This window comes from Solea senegalensis, linkage group LG17 (genome assembly GCF_019176455.1).
Source record: "Solea senegalensis isolate Sse05_10M linkage group LG17, IFAPA_SoseM_1, whole genome shotgun sequence".
Classification (NCBI taxonomy): domain Eukaryota; kingdom Metazoa; phylum Chordata; class Actinopteri; order Pleuronectiformes; family Soleidae; genus Solea; species Solea senegalensis.
The window spans coordinates 4,937,023-4,957,197 of record NC_058037.1 but is presented as its reverse complement, the minus strand read 5'-3'; the positions used below and the strand labels follow the sequence as shown (position 1 = coordinate 4,957,197).

General features: G+C 40.2%; 1 protein-coding gene across 2 annotated transcripts; it reads right to left on the bottom strand.

Moving 5' to 3' along the window:
* Nucleotides 1-1,388: 1,388 nt before the first annotated feature.
* Nucleotides 1,389-5,608, bottom strand: zgc:153383 (uncharacterized protein LOC751751 homolog). Of its 2 annotated transcripts, none has more exons than XM_044048485.1 (5): nt 5,460-5,608; nt 4,965-5,177; nt 4,696-4,762; nt 3,329-3,426; nt 1,389-3,244 (listed from the first exon to the last, which is right to left on the bottom strand). In XM_044048485.1, exons 1-5 carry the CDS (start codon nt 5,526-5,528, stop codon nt 3,041-3,043), a joined length of 651 nt encoding a protein of 216 aa, XP_043904420.1. In that variant the 5' UTR covers nt 5,529-5,608; the 3' UTR covers nt 1,389-3,040. The 2 variants fall into 2 exon arrangements, with proteins under 2 accessions (XP_043904420.1, XP_043904419.1); XM_044048484.1 differs by having other exon boundaries at nt 4,971-5,177; nt 5,460-5,592.
* Between the last annotated feature and the right edge of the window lie 14,567 nt (nt 5,609-20,175).

The window sequence follows — 20,175 nt, the reverse complement described above, 5'->3', positions numbered from 1 at the left end:
GGCCTCAGACTCACATTCCCACTGATGCTTTTAACTGCATCATCTAAGATCGAAGACATGATTAAATGAAGAAATGTGCCCCGTCCTATTTTCGAATCACATTTATTGGCCTGATGAAGCGTCAGTGGTGACTCTGTGAACTCGGTTGCGCAGGCTGCCAGTGGGTGGTATTGTCTGTCAGCTCTGCTTTATGAGACCTGGCTCAGGCTCATGCTCAGGCTGTGACATGACATGGACTGATCCCACTGTGACTGTGACTATTACAAATGAGCTGCCTCATCATGGCACCGGGCAGAATAACGCGCCGCTGTGACACACTCAGCCACCAAGTGGGCTTCACTTTCTTGTCTGAGAGTTCGAAGGATGCCAGTTTTGCCCACCAGAATACAGTGGGTTTTTTTTTTTAAATTCAGGAGAAAAAGCAATTATACCGTGAGGGGAGCTTAGCTTTCCTGTCATGGTCACTGCCAAACATGTTCATCATAATTCACTCAGTCTCTCATTTTGTCTTTAAATGCTGGCAACAGGCGTGGTTATGAGATCTCACTCTCAGGAAATGTTATTTTTCTATTTACTTGTTAAAAAAAGGATGAATTCTTTTAAAATCCAAGGTATTCGCTCACGATTGCAGCTTATTATATTATAATTAGTATTATTTAACCATGAAGCTGCTTCAGATAGAAAATCTCTTATGGAGATCTGGCCAATTTACGCTAAAATAAAATTATATATACATATGTATATGTATATGTATATGTATATATATATATACATATACATATATATACACATATTATATATGTTATAATTCTTGGAATAGGAAATGTTTTACATACATAAACATAACCCTTTGCATACCTGTTCCATTGTTTACTGACTATTGCTTTTTATATAACGTAGTGTACTTTACTGTCTGCTCCCATCCCTGCTGACAAGTGAATGAATTTCCACAGTGAGGGATCAGTAAATGCAAATCTAATCTACCGAAACCAGATAAGAGAGCCGCCTGGTGGAGCGAAGGTGGCGGCCAAACAGATATGCACGTTATCAAGCGTCTCACTTAACTCTCAAAACTAATATTCTTGGAAACAAAAAAACTCAACAAAACTACACCTCTAGCCTGAAAATTACAGGATGCAAAGATTACATTGAGTTCCATGGAGACCGTATGTCAGTAACAGTGAGGACACACAACTGCACTAGAGGTCATGTGAGACCACAGAAACCCAGTCTGACCGGAGAATAGTGACATTGTGCGGCGAGCAAAGAGGGTCTCTGACCTCGCAGCGGTCTGCATACACAACAACACAGGCCCTTTTGTTGCCAACGACATCGATCTGTCACATCCATCACTGAGCTGCCGACACCGATCGAGGGACAGACAAATATAAAATTCAAACAGCAACAATGACTTTTATTAACAGTGCATTACTATGTTAATTCATAAAACAACAGTAAAAAAATGCTAGAATTAAGTGCAGTCAGTTTGGTAAAATAAATAGATAAATATTAAAAAATTGTACTAAAAACTGTTAAAAATTCAGGTTGTACACAGACTTGGTGTCATCAGTGCTCCCTGCCATTATCAAAAGCCTACTTACCACAACCACATGTTTATATGTGTAATGGGTAATGCAGACAGTAAGAGCAACAGGGAACATCTAAACCCGCTTTCAAAACATTATTTACACTCATGGTCCACACGTGATTTAATAACCAAGGCTAAATCTGTGCAATAAAAGCTTAATAAGGACTAATGTAGACGACAGGTAAACAGGTGAGGGAGTGTTAAAACGGCCAGCGTGTCAACAGAGCTGCTGTTAAACTCATCAAATATTTGAAAATGCTCATCCTAGGCTGAGTGTACATGCTCCTTTTTAAGTGATAGTTCAGGGATTTTTAAAGTGTAGTTGTATAAGGTTCTCATACACAGTACCTTCTGATTGCACCCTGTGTGCTCCCTGTGCTGACAAGCTGGCACATGCTCAGTGAAAACATGGCTGCCAGCAACAGCAAAAGCAAACCTACAAACGGCTGACCTGTTAAAATCAAAGTCAGCTTAAGTGTAAGAATATGTCCACTGCTTCATCTCACTGTTATACGGCCTTTTATATCAGGAAACTGTCAAGGTTTGTGCCATTTTATAAACCTTCCACTCCAAAGTCCTTAGAGAAAAGCAGCAATTTTACATCAGGGCACACAGGATTTGTCGATCGATGGTTCTCTCCAACAGTAAGTTCAGAATTCTTAATTTGTGTGTGAATTCTTAATCCTTTTTCAGGATTAACTAAGCAACAAATCTCACAAAATGAGTTGGCAATAAACCAACAACTCCTAAGTTGCTGATTTTGTCAATGGGGTTTGGTATAGTGGATTAGCACTTTACAAAGTGACACAAACTTCAATTTCCAGACAGACAAGGATGTCTTAACATCGATATGACATAGCAAATACATTCCTAAGATAGTGCACATTTAAGCTGATGTACATTTTAATATTTGAGCCATTTGTTAAGAGGTTTCTGTCAGCAGAAAGTTAGATGCTAACTATGTGTAAATACCTTTCACGACAGACTTAAAAACTAAACTGAACTATCCCTTGAAATCATTTTCAAACATAGGATTAGTCTAGATCTGGCACTGACTGTGTGTCGGTGAATTAGGCACAGTGTCCGGTCCATCAGAGGCACAGTTAAGGTTAACACACAACCTTCACACATCAGGGAGGCTGTTGCCGTAGCAACTGACAAAGCCAGATGTGCTGAACAATGTAGTGATGAGCCAAACGCACTCAAAACACAGTCGAGGTTGAATGCAACTATCCAGTCATCACTTTATCAGTTGCTACTCTGTGGCAAAGAGACACCAGGTAGTCAGAGGAGTGTGGACACAGCTGTCCTCGCCACACAACCAACCGCACAGCAGCACTGCTCACCTAAAGCTGCGTCGTACACAAACCGAACGGTACTGGGTGAGACAAGACAGTGGTCCTTCTTTAATAAACAGACAGACAGAAAATCTCAAGTGTCCTTTAAGGATGGTTAGGTTGCCGTGATGATAACAGGGGGCCCAGTGGTGCTGGAGGGTACCTGACCTTCAATCTCCATCTGATAGCTCACATCGGCTTGAGTGGTGGAAACCTCAGTGTGGTGTATCGCCTCATCCTGGTCTTCCTGAGAATGTAGCTGGTTGAAGGAGTGTTCCGCTTCCTCTGACAGACGGTTTTCCTCCTTCTCTTCCTCCGTCTGATGCAGAGAAACACATGGAATTACGTCAGCTGACGGACACATTCAATAACACAATGACATTCTGCCAGAACAGCAACATACCTCTTTCTTCATCCTGTAGTATTCATCAATGGCGTACTGATATTTGGCTGAAGTTATCCCAAACAGGGAGGCCATCCTCTCCCCCAGGTAATCACATGCTGGAAAATAACAGCCTAGTTTTTTTTATATGCACATAATGTAATATAAAATTAGAAAAACTAATTGAGCAGGGAAGAAGGGAAGCCAAAGGAGGCGTATGAAGATGCCTTCCTTAAATATACTAACAATAATCGACAGCAATAAAAAACAATCACGATCATAGTGCAAAACAACTAAAACAGTAAAGCAAAATGGATTTAAAAAAAGGATCAGATCAGTGTCACAGATCATTTCAGATGTATTTTTTAATGATGATGATGGAGATGCAGTGATTTAAGTGGATTTTTCCCCAAAAAATGGTCCTCTATTTTGCAATTAGGACAAGTTTAACAACACTGAAATAACACGGTGCTGTGTTATTTGAGTCAGAGTTTGAGGAAACCTTAAAACATTTCCAAAAAAGCACTAGACGTGTGGTAACAATATGTGTATAAATGGGTTGTGGTTTTTACAACGAAAAACGTAAAAGTTATGTGACACCTGGTTCGTGATAACAAACCACTGCAATTTCAGATTAGTATATTTCAGTCAAACACAAGTAAAAACAAACTATCCCACAAATTCAAAACAAATACATCCAAGTACAATCCTAGTATTGATTTTACCCAGCTAATGCATAGATATACTTTAATCAAAACAAAGAATGTGTATCACAAAGGAAAACCAACGTAGTCTGAGCCACATGTGCTCAGACTAGTATGATAGTATGATCAGCTGACTCAGAAATGTCTGTTTCTGAGTCACTTTTCATTGCATAGAAATCATGCAGCAATAAAACACAACATAATAACATAACGTTAAGTCAGTACAGCAGAAAAGTAAGTATTGTGTCAAATATAATATATTATAGCAAAAAAAATTAGACTAGAGCAATAGAGTTAATCATATTATTTTAAATGCTGCGATACCTAGCAAATCTTTGCTGAAGCAAATCTTCAGCAAAAACACGTTTCCCATGACAAGATTATGCAGCCGCTCATTACTGCAGCCTGTGTGCTGCGCAAGACAAGATTAGTTTTTCTCCGTTGTAAAATCAGTGATTTGTCAGGATCATCTAAGGATAACGATGACTCTAAGTCTGACTACAGCTGTGGAGCTGCTGAGGATCAAGTTTATCACGAAGCTCAGGGGCGATCGGTGCCGGCACGATGACATCAACCCCCCCTAATTTTACCCCACATAGGCTTGAGTGATGCACTGATCTTGCATCATAATACAATCCAGATGAGGCACCTGGTGTTGGAAGCAAATAACCATAATGAGCAAACCTGATATGGTTGAGGTGGCAGCTCTCCACATGTGGAACCAGACGTACGGGCCCCAAGTCATCTTTGACTGCAACACAAACAAGCAAAGTCTCTTTTAAAGTGGAAGAGGACAAAGTTTGTGCCACTGGTTCTTCTCATGTAAATGAGTCAGAAAAACAACAACCCTTGTGTCTCTTTCACACACAATCCTCCCTCCACCCCTTCTCTTGTCCTCATTCAGCAACTTGTGCCCACACACACACATTGCCCATCCCTCCACCATTCCTCACCCTCACCGCTTCAACTGGGGAGGACAGCAGGTCCTTCCTCTCTGGCTCCTGGTCCTCTCCTTCCTCCTCGTCAGTGCTGTACTCCTCCATGGTCTCCCCGCTGGAGAAATGGATGATCCTGCGAGGAGCCTTCTCCTTCTGCTGTTCCTGCTCCCCTCTTTTGTCCAGCTCCCCCAGCTCCACACACTCAAAATCCTTACCTGGACTCAGAGTCTGGGAGGACACGTCACAGACAGGACAGACAGGATTAATATGGGATTATTATGTAAGAAAGGGTCAGTCAGTCAGTGGCATAGGCGTGGCATATAAATAAATAAATGTACAATTCTTTTTAAATTTTTAGTGTAATATCGTCACCAACCACCAACGTTAAGGCAGAGCTGACAAGTGACAAGCAACATCCAGGCACTGACACCATTGACAACGTTCTGTAAACAGAACAGTAACGACATAATGATGCGGACAATGCGCAGAAAGGGCACTGCGTAAACTCACCTGCTCCACCGCCATGTTCTGCCCTATGGACACGTTCACGTTTGTGAGATACAGTGATATATCGGCCATTGTCCCCAGCCTCCTCCCTGCTTCTCTGGATGCTGCGCCCACAACAACAACGTCCCCGCGCCGCAACCGGAAGTGACGTTGAAATCCCTCCGTAAAGTGCGTAACGTCCAGGAAAAATACGTTAGAAGCGTTGGGATTGAAGCTAAATGTAAATGTGTTATTTTCTACGAACGACAATTTGAACGTTGTATTATTCACAATTTATAATGCTGTCTTATTTTAATAACTTTTATTTTCATGTTAAACCACATGGTCTGTGTGGTTTGACGCAGCATTATGCCTTATACTAGTGTGCCAGTTGCAACGAACAACAACAATACCACTGACTTATTTACTTCACCCTCTTTTATTCCACTTCACTTATGCTCTGTTATTTGCTTTTAACTTCAGACAACACAATGCACAGGGGCTCTTTGAAACTCATTACAGATATTGTTGACATCTCACATTAGGAAAAAGCAAAGGCGTAAACAAACCTTTTACACAGAAACCAAGCAGGTGTTACAAATGACATTTAATTAAGAGCTTTACTAATTAACACAGGAGTAACACCTGCGCATAGCTGCCATTTCATGTCAAAATGGCCGCTCTGAAAAGGGCAATGACAAAATTAGACATTAATAATATATTATTTTTGGAATACAAAAGCATAAAATACTGTAATAAACCTGATTAATGTTGTCTAAATAAGGAAACCCACTAAATTATGGTACAAGAAACCTTTGACCTTCCACTTCTGTAATATTGTTTGAAAATAATATGCTACTTTTCAATATTTCACCAATATACCACCTCCACTAAATTAATATATATCAAACAAGTCAATCAGTAATTCTACACCTTGAACATCTACAGTTACTGCTGGAGGAGAGTGTGAAGTGCACCGTCTCTGTTGTTCAGAGGCAACACCTACACACTATGGAACAAATTACCATCATCTGTCGGTGAATACTCCTGCTTTACAACAGCCACTGTGAACACGTTTAACCACCGTTTTCTGGATGAAATATAAGCAATATATCAACAAACAATGTGGAAAACAAAGGAAATAAGTGACAAAAATATTGCAATGTACACTGAACTCTGAAAGGCAATGTGTAGTCCTCAGTGGCAATTTATATTATCGGCATTTTACAGTTTTATGTCTGTTTGTGGTGGTACTTTGTACTTTATATAGGTGTTGCCGTGGATTACTGTTTGTATATTATGGTGTTGCATTCCTTCCATCCATCCATCCATCTTCTACCACTCTGTCCTCCACACGAGGGTCGCGGGGAGGCGCTGTGCCATGGTGTTAATTTATGTGTTAAAATGTTACATAAACCTGTCTGGGGACTACAGACAGAAATTAGCCCATGGCTACAATCTGGCACATTTACACATGGGTGTTCATTAATGTGCTGTCCCTGTTTTCAAATAAAATAAAATAAAATAAAATAACAAACAAAAAAATAATACAAACATTAATGCCAGTTCGTTCTTTATCAGTCTTGCACTGACTACTTGTGCTTTATAATTTGATTTTATGCCACTGTATACCGTTTCTCCCTCTCTTGTGCTGTATTTATCTGACTAGTCCTAGCTTGAATTACATCATAAATAAAAAAAAAAAATAGCCCATTTTAATAGAACAAATTCCACACATTCTCAATACAAATCAGCTTTTCAGTGACCATCAGGCTCTAAAGTATACTGCATGATTCTTTCTTATTTGTATATATACGTGTAGAAGAAATATCAAAATTGATTTACATTCCACAATTTAATTGCAGGACTTTCATGTGCAGTAATACTACATTTAGGTGTTGCAACTTTCCAACATTTGAACACCTAATGCCCCTGTAACATTATGCATCACAACCTAAATGTACCCTTTTCGACCACTAGATGTCAGTATATCTCCATCTAACCACGACAGCTGACTTTCCCTGAGTGAGCACTGAATTATTTGGGTCTGATTTACTGAAATCACCAGCAGGAACCTGTACATCTGCACATTCAATCACCCTGTTTAGATGCCTTCTCTCACTCGGCAAAGCTGCGACATAACTTAAACAGGAAGAATTTACTGGAGGCCACAAACCCACTGAACTAACTCTCAGACCCATGATGTCATTAGAGGTAAACGCTGAAGTTTTCCCCATAAAAAATGCATGTCGGCCTCATTTTGTGGCTTCACGCACATGTTTGCTTGAGGTGCATAAGGAAATCAGCTTTATTTTTCTTTTTTTTACACCGTCCTATGAGTCACGAGCCAAAATATGCATTCTCATTTCCAGAAAATCCCTGGGTCCTTTCGTGCATAAAGGTTCTCATGGCAACATTTTTGTGTAGCTGTGGCGATTAACTTTGTGCTGATTTACAGCTGATTTAGTGCTTCACCTCTCCTTAACTGGCCTGTAGTTCAAATCAAAACCGGTGTTTTGCTGCGTTACACTCACGCAGTCTTGTTTCCCATTAACAACTGACGACGGCATTCAAGCAGGCTGTTTGTAATCAGTCACACAACTGCACGGGTCAGCTGTTTATTGGACAAAACATTATTAATCTTGAGCTGTCACAAATTATAGATTTTTCTAAAGGGTACAATCATGACCACTGGGATGTATCTGTTAGAAAAAGGTTACTGTTATGATGTTGCAAGTTAAAGTCTTAAAACTCTGTGACTTTTTACAGGGTGGATTTATGCTTGTTTACATGCAAGATGTGGCCTTCATCATCCCCTTCTTGAGGAATAAATAAATAAACAGAATAAATGAAAGCCAGGGCACACAAATGGTTAATATTTGAAATGTATGTTTTTTAACTGCAGTGTGTCTTTAAAACTACAAAGCAATGGCCTGCAGCCTTTTGAGCAGGTATAGAAAAAAAGCCACAAGTATCACTCAATGAAGCTTATTGTAGATTTTTCTATGAGACAGTGCATTATATTTGATTGAATCCTCACCTTAAATTGCCCTCTCCAGGATTAAACTTGTGTGAAATCATTTGTGTGTAGCCGGCCCGAGGAGCTGCTCTTTCATCAGGCAGATCTAACTTGATTGGAGCGTTCTCCAGTCCTGACAGGAGGCCAAAACAAGGACAAGGATTTTATTCAGCTGAACCAAATACGGTGTGAAAAGCAGACTAAGTAGTGTCAGGTTTGTGAGTCTGTGTGTGTGTGCATGTGCACCTTCCCTGGCTCTGGGAGAAAGTCGTTTGTGTTTAAATAAAGGAGAACTGACTTGACTTCCCGGCCTAGATAACAGCATATTTATGAAATCAGTTCCAATATAATGGCTTTCAAAAGAATGCAGGTATATTAGGATTGCATGCTACTATTATTCCTAGACCTTGAACTAAGTTTATTCAGGTGTCCTGTGCAAGCTCTGCAAATTGTGGAAACAGTGTGTGTGTGTGTGGGTGCAGGAGAGATGGAGAGCTCCATTTGTCTGTATTTTGTGTATACGTGTGTGTGTGTGTGTGTCCACACGTCACGCAAAGCAGAACACTCTCCCTGCTTTTAATGATGGCATCCATATTATGGTACGTTCCCTTCCAGCAAAGTCCCTTTTACACCACGGGTGATATGAGCTCTGCTGTCGACATGATTCATCCCTCTCACTGGCCCATTGCTTCCAGATAGTTAAAGGTCTATATAGCCTCACACATGCTTTTCACTGAAACTGTGGGATTGTTGTTAACTGCTCTACAAAACACGGGAACAGACATGGGGGCATTTTGTGAGGTGGTGAATCAAGAAAAACAACTCAAATAAGTGCGTTTACATCTACTCCAGTCGCCATAAATACACTGCAGGAGACACACATCCATCTTAAAATTTCTTCCTGCTTTAAACCTACTTTCTCTTCACTAATGAAAGTCACATTAGTCAGATTTAGAATGAATCAGTCACTTTTCTCCATCTCAGCTCCCCACAGTGTGACACTCTCCCAAATGTCGGAGCACTCATCGTGTTACGTGCCCAGTTTGTGCTTGAGCTCAAGGTTAGTCACACACTGAATGATGCTAAGAAGTCTTATTGTTGCATTCATGCCCACGGAATATAAATCTCATATAATACTACTAATGTTGCCTCATCTATAAAAAAAAGTATGAAAAAGACGGAATAAATTTAAGAATGAAAAGCAGCCTGCAATTAATTTAAGTCGACTTCTGCTGTGGCAGTAGTTTTCTACAGCACAATAATGCAACAGCACTGACAGATTTACCACAATTAATTCTATTTATTAAATAAAAAAAAAAAAACAAGAACAAAACCCCCCCCAGTATGATTCATGATACAAGGAACTAAAAGCACGCTTCATACTTTTGGCTGGAAAACTGGTGAATTTACAGCCGTGTTTTTTTTCCGAGCAGATTTTTATCAGCCATAGATATACAGCACAAGTATCAGCTCCACGGGTCAGTAAAAACACCATCTCTGGCCGACATTTCATTTCCTAACAGGCCTCAAATATGTACACGATGGGTGCATAAATACAACATGATGACCTAAGCGATTGAGGTTAAAGCTGCTTGTTCCAGGGTAACTCTGGTTTAGACATTATCAAGTATTAGCATGCAATTTAGTCTCAGGGTTAACCATCATAGAATTATTATTCATAGAATTTAGGGTGTGATCTCTCAGCAAAAATGAATAGTTTGTGAGAGGGGAGACATATGTTTTTATTTTATATAACTATAATGACTTTAGCAATCCAAATTTTCAGGGATTTATTTAAATTTTTACAGTTACACAAACACACAATAGGGTACGGCAAAACAAAATTGCATAGAACTTAAACAAACAAACAAAACAACAAGGTTCCGTGAACATTCTACAGTTTCCCTTTCTGGAGACAGAGACTAGAAACACAAACAAAATTATTGACTTGATTTATTTTCGCCCTTCATTGTTCAAAGCCAAGATTGTGAAGTAATATACCACTATACCATATATACCATATACCAATGTCCCATCCCTTAAACATTCAAATCTCAAAATGCAGTGAATGGCTGGCTAAACATCATACATTGGTAGACTATACATTTCAGAATATTAGGAATTGTAATTGTTTTCTCCATCTATTTTAACCAGAAAGAGCCACCAAACTGTAAAAATGGCAGAAATTTAATAATCTCAAATAACAATATACAATTTAATTTAGTTTGCACCGAAAAAATAAAGGCTACAAAAACATCTGGCTGGAAAATTACTGTTTCAATCATCAAATCATCAACTCTGGTTTCGTCAAAATAAACACTTAATTCACTAAATTAACAATACCTAAATAACAACTTTTTTTAAAACACAGGTAGATTTAGTTAGGGTGTCATGGGTGCTACATTTAATTAAAACGATGGAAAACATCAACACACTTAGAATCGCTAACGTAAACTTTCCTGTGTAACTCAAGCATGCATAATTGTTTTAAAGGTCAAAAGTACAATGAATTTCACATTAAGTGCTATACTCACATTCGATCCGCCTACGGTGTCGTCTGGTCTAAACTGCTGGAGAGTTGAAGCGCTGTGTTCCGTGTTATCCAACTGGTGGCGCTGTTAAGAAAATATTTTGTACAGTAGCCCAGAATAGACAAATCAAATTCTGACTCTAGGAAGGGCTTTACATATTTTTATGAAACCTGAAGGCAGCCATCGTTTCTCATTAAGTATATTTACTTAGTTTCAATATGCAACTTCACCTATAGATGGCACCAAAACTGCAACACTGCCTTAGATTGACACGTGTGACAAAGCCACCGAGCAAACACCTTACATGTTCTGTGTGAAAGAAGAACTACTTTCCTTACCAGCAGTTGGCGGTGGTCTGTATGTGTCATAACAAAAGGAAAACCGGAAGACCTAAATGGTAACGACACACGTTTGTTTAACGTGTGACTGGATGCTATCATTGCAAGTGTCCAAACTACATGAGGATGGTATGGAAGGAAGTTCAAGTGTCCTTATCGATGAAATTGACGCCAATTCAACATGCTGAATCACCCATAAAGTGGTTGTTGGGGCTCCTTCCACCCCGACGGAGGCCATGGAAGGTCATCGACAGCCCATTGCTGACCGTAACAGTGTCAGTGTGTCCTCGGCTTAGCACGGAGAAATGACAGCTTTGCTATACCTCCTGCACAATCACAGTTCAAGGAGGGGTCAGCTAAACTCGCTGCCTGCCAAATTAAAGCTGGAATAGACAGTGTTTTGGCTGAAACTTGTCATTATGATGTTAAATCTGATTGCACAATGTCACTGCGACAGAAAAACGACAGCATTGTTTGTATTGATTCCCTATAAGCCTTGCTTTCACTGATATTTTCTTGCCCGCCGGGACAAGTTTTGGCAGAAAAAAAATGGCAAATTGATCCATAATACAAAGATTCTGTGCTATTTGTGTGCTGAAAACACTGCAGAGAAAACATTTACCCAGTTATCTACACACAGGGGCATTTATTATGACAAAGCACAACACCAGCCCTGAGAAAAAGTACCTGTGTCCTGTTTGCAAAGAGAAGCCCAGAGGTAGGACAGGTGTAGCAGTTAGCCACCAGGGGGCAACTTCACTGGTTGCAAAATTAACTCTATTTGAATGGACGCCTAAGGGAAAACGATCTATTTAAAATATCTTCCTGATGAGTTAATGGACTGGTTTTCAGCTCTTTTTTTTAAAATAAAACATGAGTGGACAACAGTGTGATTGACAGTACTTGTGTCTGGTTGAAAGTGAATGTCAGGTGAATATCCAGTTGCAAATCCTGTCGGATTCACAATAGTTTGTTTTGTACGGAGCCTCAGGCATGGCATGGGGGAAAAAAACCTCTCATTTGTGGCCATGAAATACTATTAAGTTCCCACGAAATGGGTATAATGTCCAGGTGGAGGCGGGGTAGTGTTGCTACCTGTAAAGTAACCTGGCTGTTAATATTCTGTTTAAATGCCTCTCGCTAATAATGATTCCTTGCAATGCCAGGTTTTTGAGACTATCTTTGTAATTCATTCCCTTAATCACACTATCTCTGTCCATACCGAAACGTCAGCCCTCTTTGTACGCTTTACTTGTGCAGCTCTCCAGGTAATTAATGAGAATGTTATTAATATTATTATACATATTTCGTGGCCACAAATTAGTATTTCGTGCACACATTATACCTATTTCGTGGGAACGAATGAGTGTTTTATGTGCTTGTTTTATGTATTTCGCGGCCACAAATTAGTATTTCATGTGCACGTTTCACCTATTTTGTGGCCACAAATTAGTATTTCATGTGCACGTTTCACCTATTTTGTGGCCACAAATTAGTATTTCATGTGCACGTTTCACCTATTTTGTGGCCACAAATTAGTGTTTCGTGCGCACATTTGACCTATTTCGTGGCCACAAATGAGTATTTTGTGCGCATGTTTCACCTACTTCGTGGACACAAATTAGTATTTGGTCCGCACGTTTTACCTATTTCGCGACTACGAATTAGTGTCTTGTGTGCACGTTTTACCTATTTTGTGGCCAAAATGAGTATTTTGTGTATTTTCTCCCATGTCGTTTTGCAACCATTTTCTATCTACAGTCTCTGGTCCTGACCTTTGTAACAGTGACTAAAGAGGGACTGCTATGAACACAAAAGTTGTCTGTTGTCTCTTCAAGGGATCGACTGCAAATTAAAGGAGCATTCAAATTTTGACTCCAAACAGACATGCAGCAGGTGCATTGACTGTCAGCACAGATACAGCAACACGGAGGAAATGAGGTGGCGTCGTCTCAGCAGGCGACAAGGAGAGAATAGTAAATACTATTTCATGGAGACTTTGGGCACCAGCTGTGCTGATAAAATAATTTCATTGCTTACACTGCTTTTGGGTGGATTTTGCAAGCAGTGTAACCACAGTAGAATGAAAGGCTCAATTAGGGCAAAAGAGTATCAGGGGTTTATAATCCTTTTGCAGTTCAGGTGACATAGACACTGCGACAGACGCGTTTGAATTGTTAGTGAGCAAATTATAATTCCCCCCGAATAATAAGAAATAAATAAACAGACTTCTACAAAGTATGTTTGTGTGGTGTTTTATCTGGAGCTTAATTCACAAGCATGAAGCATACCTCACTGTCTGAGCATGAATGTGTATCTTTATTCATTAATGCCTGGTTTTAAGCAAAAAAAAAAATCCCCCAAATCTAAGCTTCATCCACTATGTATCCTAATCAGTGCCTCTCACTCTCTAAGGTGTTTATCTGCTGTTATCAATTCACGCTCCAAAGGAAACTGCCAATCACAGAAATTCATTTTCCAATGTTTGCATTCTCCAGACATCAAAACATTCAGTTAACTCAGGGCCTCTGTGTTTGTATGGACATATTAAAGCAGCTCATTACAACTGAATCAACAGAGCAAAAGGGCAAGGATATAATAATGTTCACTCCGAGCAGAGAGAAGCATGTATCACACACGAGAAAAACTTATTTGTGACTGCGGGTGCTCATTATTGTGCAATTTGAATTTTAATCATATTTAGACACTTGAAATTGTCGCAGGTTCAAATATTTAATGTGTCTCAGTTTGCATTTACTCCAGTAATCACATTTGCAATTCTGCAGAGAGTGCAAATATATTCAGGCTGACACTTAGGTCACCATTTTGAGTCCTTGTTCGACCAGCCGTCCAGTGTTTGTGTTTGTAAACATGCAGATAGAAGTTAGATCATTTACACAGTCTAACTTGGATGTAAGCGTGAATTGTTGTCTTGGTGATCTGCCTGTCTCCAGCTCCCTATGTGACCCTCAAAGGCCCAATACCATTTCTTATTTTGACCCATGTCTTGTGCTGCTTGCCACTTGCACCTCAGTTAAAAAGGGTATTGGTTAAAATGTAGCCCTGCGAAATGGGAAAACCCTTTGAGAACGTGACACATCATCACTTCAGCCAGACATGGCCAAATCAATCAATCAATCCTATTACCTTATTATGTTATCGGACTCCAGATGTGATGGAAAAGCAGATTTTTTTTTCACTCCTGTGTGGCTTAGATTTGGTTATATTGCCATTTAAAATGACTGAAAAAAACTGAAAATGTAACTTTTACTGTTACAAACCATTGGCCCATGGGAATCTTCACATTATGAAATCCGGACTTGTTAAAAAACGTTTGGACACCACTGACTTAAGCAGATGCAACATTTTTTTTTTTGCAAAAAACCCACAGTCAGCTGTTGTTATCACAAATTGTCTGAAGAAGAGCAAAGATATGTCAGGAAACATCTTCAAAGCTTGTGGAGGTGTTAATGGTATGTCCAAGAGACTGCAAATAAGTTTTGTTATGGTTAACGTAGCTACACAACTTACTAAACCAATGCTATAATAACATTAGTTTACTGAATAATCTCTGGTTTGATGTATAGGACGCACTATCCCTACATGCAAAGACGTCAAATGGTGGCGTAGGGATAGGTAGTAGGGGCAAGGGATGAAATGGGATTTAGCCTATGAGTAAGCAGTCGAGAATTAATGAATAAATGACCTCATGCAGGGCACTGTGAGAGGCCAGCTGTCATTCAAGTAAACACTCGACATATCGACAAATGCAGCAGCTGTATTTGCACCGACAGAATAAAACAACATGAGAGGACACGTGTGCCCAGTAGCAAAGCAGGAGTGGATTATAAAAAAACATTTGAGAGAAAGTGAAGGAGTAAATAAAACCTACAACCTTTCAGTGGCCTCCTTTCACACAAAACACATGATCCAAATTTAACAGATCACATCCAATTTTAAAACATCACAACCCTGAAGCCTCTCATATTGATTAATAGCGCAACGTCTTTCATTCCATTCACTTCAACTGAAACATCAGCAGCAGGTGATGGGGCCAGGACCACTGGGGTAAGGTCGCCGCTTGAAGCAGGAAGAGACCTATCGATCATGCGGGGGTCATATCTTCTCACAATGAAAGTGGGTCCCACAGGAGGTAGGGAGGCGCAACTTTCAAATGGGTGGAAACACATTAAAGAGGCAGCTCTGCAAACTTTTCCTACACATTTCCTTCATCGCTTAGCTTTTCTTTGGCCACTCTGAAGTACACTTGGGATATGAAACCGCACAGGAAGAAAACTTATGGAGATGTCTTCAGATTCTGGATGAGAATCTTTTATTCATGTGGCAATTGCATGAAATGGGATGGGTTAGAAATGAACGAGAGCAACAGGCTGCATACACATCTGCGCATGAGCACTATATAATATACTCGTCTTAACCGGTGACAGCACAAGGTCGTGTGCTGCAAGTAAGACATCACAGCAAACAATCAAGACAGGGAGCAGACTAAAGTAAAAACCAGGCCCATAATCTGAAGCCAAAAACAATGGAACAAATACATTGGCACAACAATGCAAAAGAGATGGAAGCACATACTGTAAGTAACCACGGCTATGCTCACGCCACAGAGAAATCCCATTTCCCTAAATCTTCCCGGGCAGCCTGTCCGTGCTGTTTATTGCAAGTGATCAAATTGGAACTTGTGTTTCCAGATATAACCAACATATCTGCATTGGTTGCTCTGGTAACGACTGCATGGAGTCATTGCGATGTTTGTGATGATGGTTTTCAATCACAGATGCAGGAAAAATGGAGACGCATCATTTCACTCTCCAAACAATCCAACCCTGTCAGGTCTCGGCGAATAACTCTGGGACAGAGGAGACGGGTCCGATACTGACGAGACTGGACATATGGAAATATACTAAAGTAAAATACCATATGATCCTTAATCCTGAATATGTAAATGAACACAGGCAATATGCTGTAAAGAGACATGTTTGACATGTCATTTTTGAAACGGCTGTTTATGTATCAGTACAAAAGTCTATTTATCAGCGACGATGCTTCAAAGAGGAAAGAGATGAGATCAGTCAAGGTAGAAATTCAAGAATGTGACATTGTTACTGTATAGAAAACAAATACAATGGTATCAAGCCATCAGTAATGTACAATCTATTGCAGTGTTCCACGCTGTAGTGCCGGCTTCTCTGCGGCACTTCCATGACACTGTGTGTTACATGAACAGTGATGCAACAGACTATTGGAAAGTCATGAGTGATAAGATGAACTGGCAAGACACAGTAGGGGTAGGTAAGTGGGCAGGGAGACCGAGGAACACAAGGACAGGTTAGAATTTCAAAATAAAACTGAAGTTGGGCAAGACAACATAGCCTTACAAATACAAATCCTAGTTACAGAGTTCACAATCAGATGCCTCAGCTTCCTGCTGTTCATCACTGAAGCGATCAATTAAAACATCAACATATTTACTATTTTACTGCTAACCACATTTACTTCATTTAATCTTTTGGGCCCCGAGGCTCTCATATGCAAACATATTGTAGTGAATATTTGTTTAGGTAGTGAAATCCAATATTTGCCTCAATTACTGACTATGTCAACATTTGCTTTCTGCATTACTGCGCTGCTCTGGCACTCTCATGTGTAAAGATGGAGATGAGAAAGGAGGAGCGCGAAAAGGATACGGGGAGGAAAAAAAAAAGAAAAAAGAGAGGGATTCACAGACGGCTCACAGTTCTAGTTTCTGACATCTGCAGCTTCTGAGATCTTCACAAATCAGAACAGGCTGCCTCTTCTTCCTCAGTCAGGGTGGAAGACGACTGTCAGAACATCTTTCAATAAAATACATCACACACACACACACACACATGCATGCATTCATGGAGCACAACACACACGTGTGAGAACAAACCCAGACGTACACACCTCTGACATGAAGATGAATGGCACACATCAATGTTTCCATCTTCTGCTCACTGCGGGGCCCTTCAGAGGGGCCTCCGCTGCAAAAGAGGAGCCAAGAGCCCCTCCGGCTGCTCTGTCGTGACCACAAATTACTTATAATAATTTATATGATGTGACTGCGCTTAAAGGGGGAGATGTGCAACATACTGGAAATCTGGCAGCGGAGGAAACATGAGAAAATGCAAAAAGGAGAGGAAACTTAAAGCAGGTGGAAAGCTGCTTTACTGCAGGAGCAGACGTTTTATGGTTTTATGAGTCCTGCCCTGAAGTCGGCATCCAAGGGCTCAGCGTCATCAGCTGACATCCTTGAGATGCTGGGAGTGTGTCTGGACAGAAGACAGAACAACACACACACACACACACACAAATCTGAGGATTATCTTCACTTCAACTCCTCACAGACTTTATTACTCATGAACGTACAGGCTGAGTGATTGGCAAATAAAAGAGACCTGAAAGACAGTTGGGTGATGACTTGAAGGCTGACACATTTCTGTGTTCAGATGAACTGATGCCGAGTGCTGATAAGTCAGCTGCCAGATTTCTGTAATTACGCCAAGGATTTGTATGTTAGTCCGTGATTAGAGCACAACCTCATTTTCACTGACATTTTGTCCCAAAGCCGAAAGAAAAACACTTTAAATCCGAAAGATTTGTTTAAATCCTCGTTTTCTTTTTCTTTTTATCGTATTCATTTAAATCGGTTTAATTGTCATTCTAGATTAAAAAGGCAAATGAAAATGAATGACAAATGAAGCTGTTATTAATCAATTTGAATTGAAAATGTATATCTTAATAACTGTCATCCCTAAAATCGCTTTATTGCTAGTGCAACAGTTGGTTCACGGAGATAAGCAGGAGGTGATGATGATGATTCCCTTCTTTTCCAGAGCATCTTTCCCTTGTGTGTCCTTTATTAGTCACTGAATCTGTTTCTGTTATTCTCTTATTCACATTTACTTTTTATCCAACGTTACAACCCCCCAAATTGTAAATGCCCATAAATACAGGCAGATGGAAACCCACCGTGTGATTGTTGTAGCTAATGGCGCCTTTTTCTTTGAAAAAGTATACTGCTGTAAAAAAGAAAAAGAAAAAGTTAACACAGTAAATAAACTTAGCCCTGAATACACTCAAGCTAGAGCAACCACAAGAGCCTATAGTGAGATATTTACTCTTAAAGTCGACTCACTTTGACAAATCTCCTTATAATAGAGAAATCTGAGGTGATGGGAGGATACAAACAAAGACCGCAGAGTTCAAGGGACCTAAATTCTGTCACTGACCAACCACAGCAGTGCAGTTATCTGTGTCATTTTGCTCTCCTGTCCCTCCTATGATGGATGGGTAGTGGTAAACCTCACGGCAAGTGGGGATGTGTATATACACATACTCAACAACACAAACGCCCTGTGTCAGCCTGTCGATGTGTGTGTGTGTGTGTGTGGAACAAATGAATGTGTGGGCACGCTGCGTTCCTCAGGAGGCAGGATGCCATTTCCACATCCCTCTCCGCCTATAATTAGCCGTCCTGATAAAACACCAGTTTGCTGGCGCTTGCAGGATCAAACAGTGATGAGCAGGCAGCTCTCTTCACGGCACACTGCAGACGCCAGGTGGCTGTCCTTGAATTGAGTGCTGGGCTCTGTGCAGTATGCATCTGGAGGGTAATTAATCAGAAAAAGCAATCTGATATCATATTATGACACTCTTGTAATCACAATTACTGGAGACTGAGTCGTGATTTGGTGCAACTTTTGTATTCATGACACCAACTGGTTTGGTGCGGAAATCCTCTCAATTTCTACGTTGCCAGTATCACGGTTCAGTAAGCCGTCCTGACAGAAACTGCGTCTCATACAGAGTCCCAATTTGATCTCAATCACCTGCACATTACGGAATGTATGAAAATGATTATCCTCCCCTTTTTGTGTTGAGGGCACTCGAAAATCTTCTGAGGGAGCAGAGGGAGGCCCTTTAACTTTTTCTTGACCCAGTTTCTGCCTCATTCCACTCTTCCCTTGTGAGATTTATTTCAAAAAATGGCAACAGATGCCTTTTATGTGATCTATGATTCACAGAGGAACAGACAACAAACATCTGTATTAAGGGCTGCCTGCATCAGGGGCTTAGCTTTCACATTAAAATCACATGGTAAAGGCAATATGTATGTTCTGGAACCATAAGCAGCCACATGTACTGAACGTATATAATGTTGCTACGCTAACATGCTAAGGTAAACATTCTGCTACGTGTGATATATTAATTGTGATGGTATCACGCTGATATCACCATTTCCAATTTTATAAAACAAGGAGTTGAATCCTGCAGTTGTGCTTTTTAAGTGAATAAGAGGGTAAACATTAGTATCTCCGAGGGGAGTTTTGCTTTTTAAGTGACTGAAAAACAAATATCAGAGCCACTTCCCACCACAATAAGTTTACTACGATACCGTAGTGGTAGAAAATTAACTACTATTTAGATGTGTCAGCCTCATCAGCATGCAGCTCTTTGACAAAAACAGAGCACACTGAAGTGCAAACAGCAAGACGTGGGTTTGGTTTGTGGTGAGAGGTTGCTCATGTGGTGCCTTAATATAACTTTTATATATATATATTTAAATGTCAAGATGTCCCTGTGGGAAGATTCAGGGTCACCATGCTCTGGGATATTTTGACCTGACATTGTGAAGGTGCACTTGCAACGTGAGTGCTAAGAGATGGAACAAAGGTTGTTCACTTTTCTTTACTGTAAAATGACACAGAAGCAGCACCATGTGGGGTTTTGGCCCAAAAATAAAATAAAAAAATAGCATTTCCACTATAATTTCTAAACCAAAACAGTTGGAATTGGGTCAGACAAAT

Coding starts and splice junctions, on each gene's coding strand:
- zgc:153383 (XM_044048485.1), bottom strand. CDS start 5,528: ATGGCCGATATATCACTGTATCTCACAAACGTGAACGTGTCCATAGGG. Junction 5,178..5,459: donor AGAACATGGCGGTGGAGCAG/GTGAGTTTACGC, acceptor GTGTCCTCCCAG/ACTCTGAGTCCAGGTAAGGA. Junction 3,427..4,695: donor TGCCACCTCAACCATATCAG/GTTTGCTCATTA, acceptor GTTATTTTCCAG/CATGTGATTACCTGGGGGAG.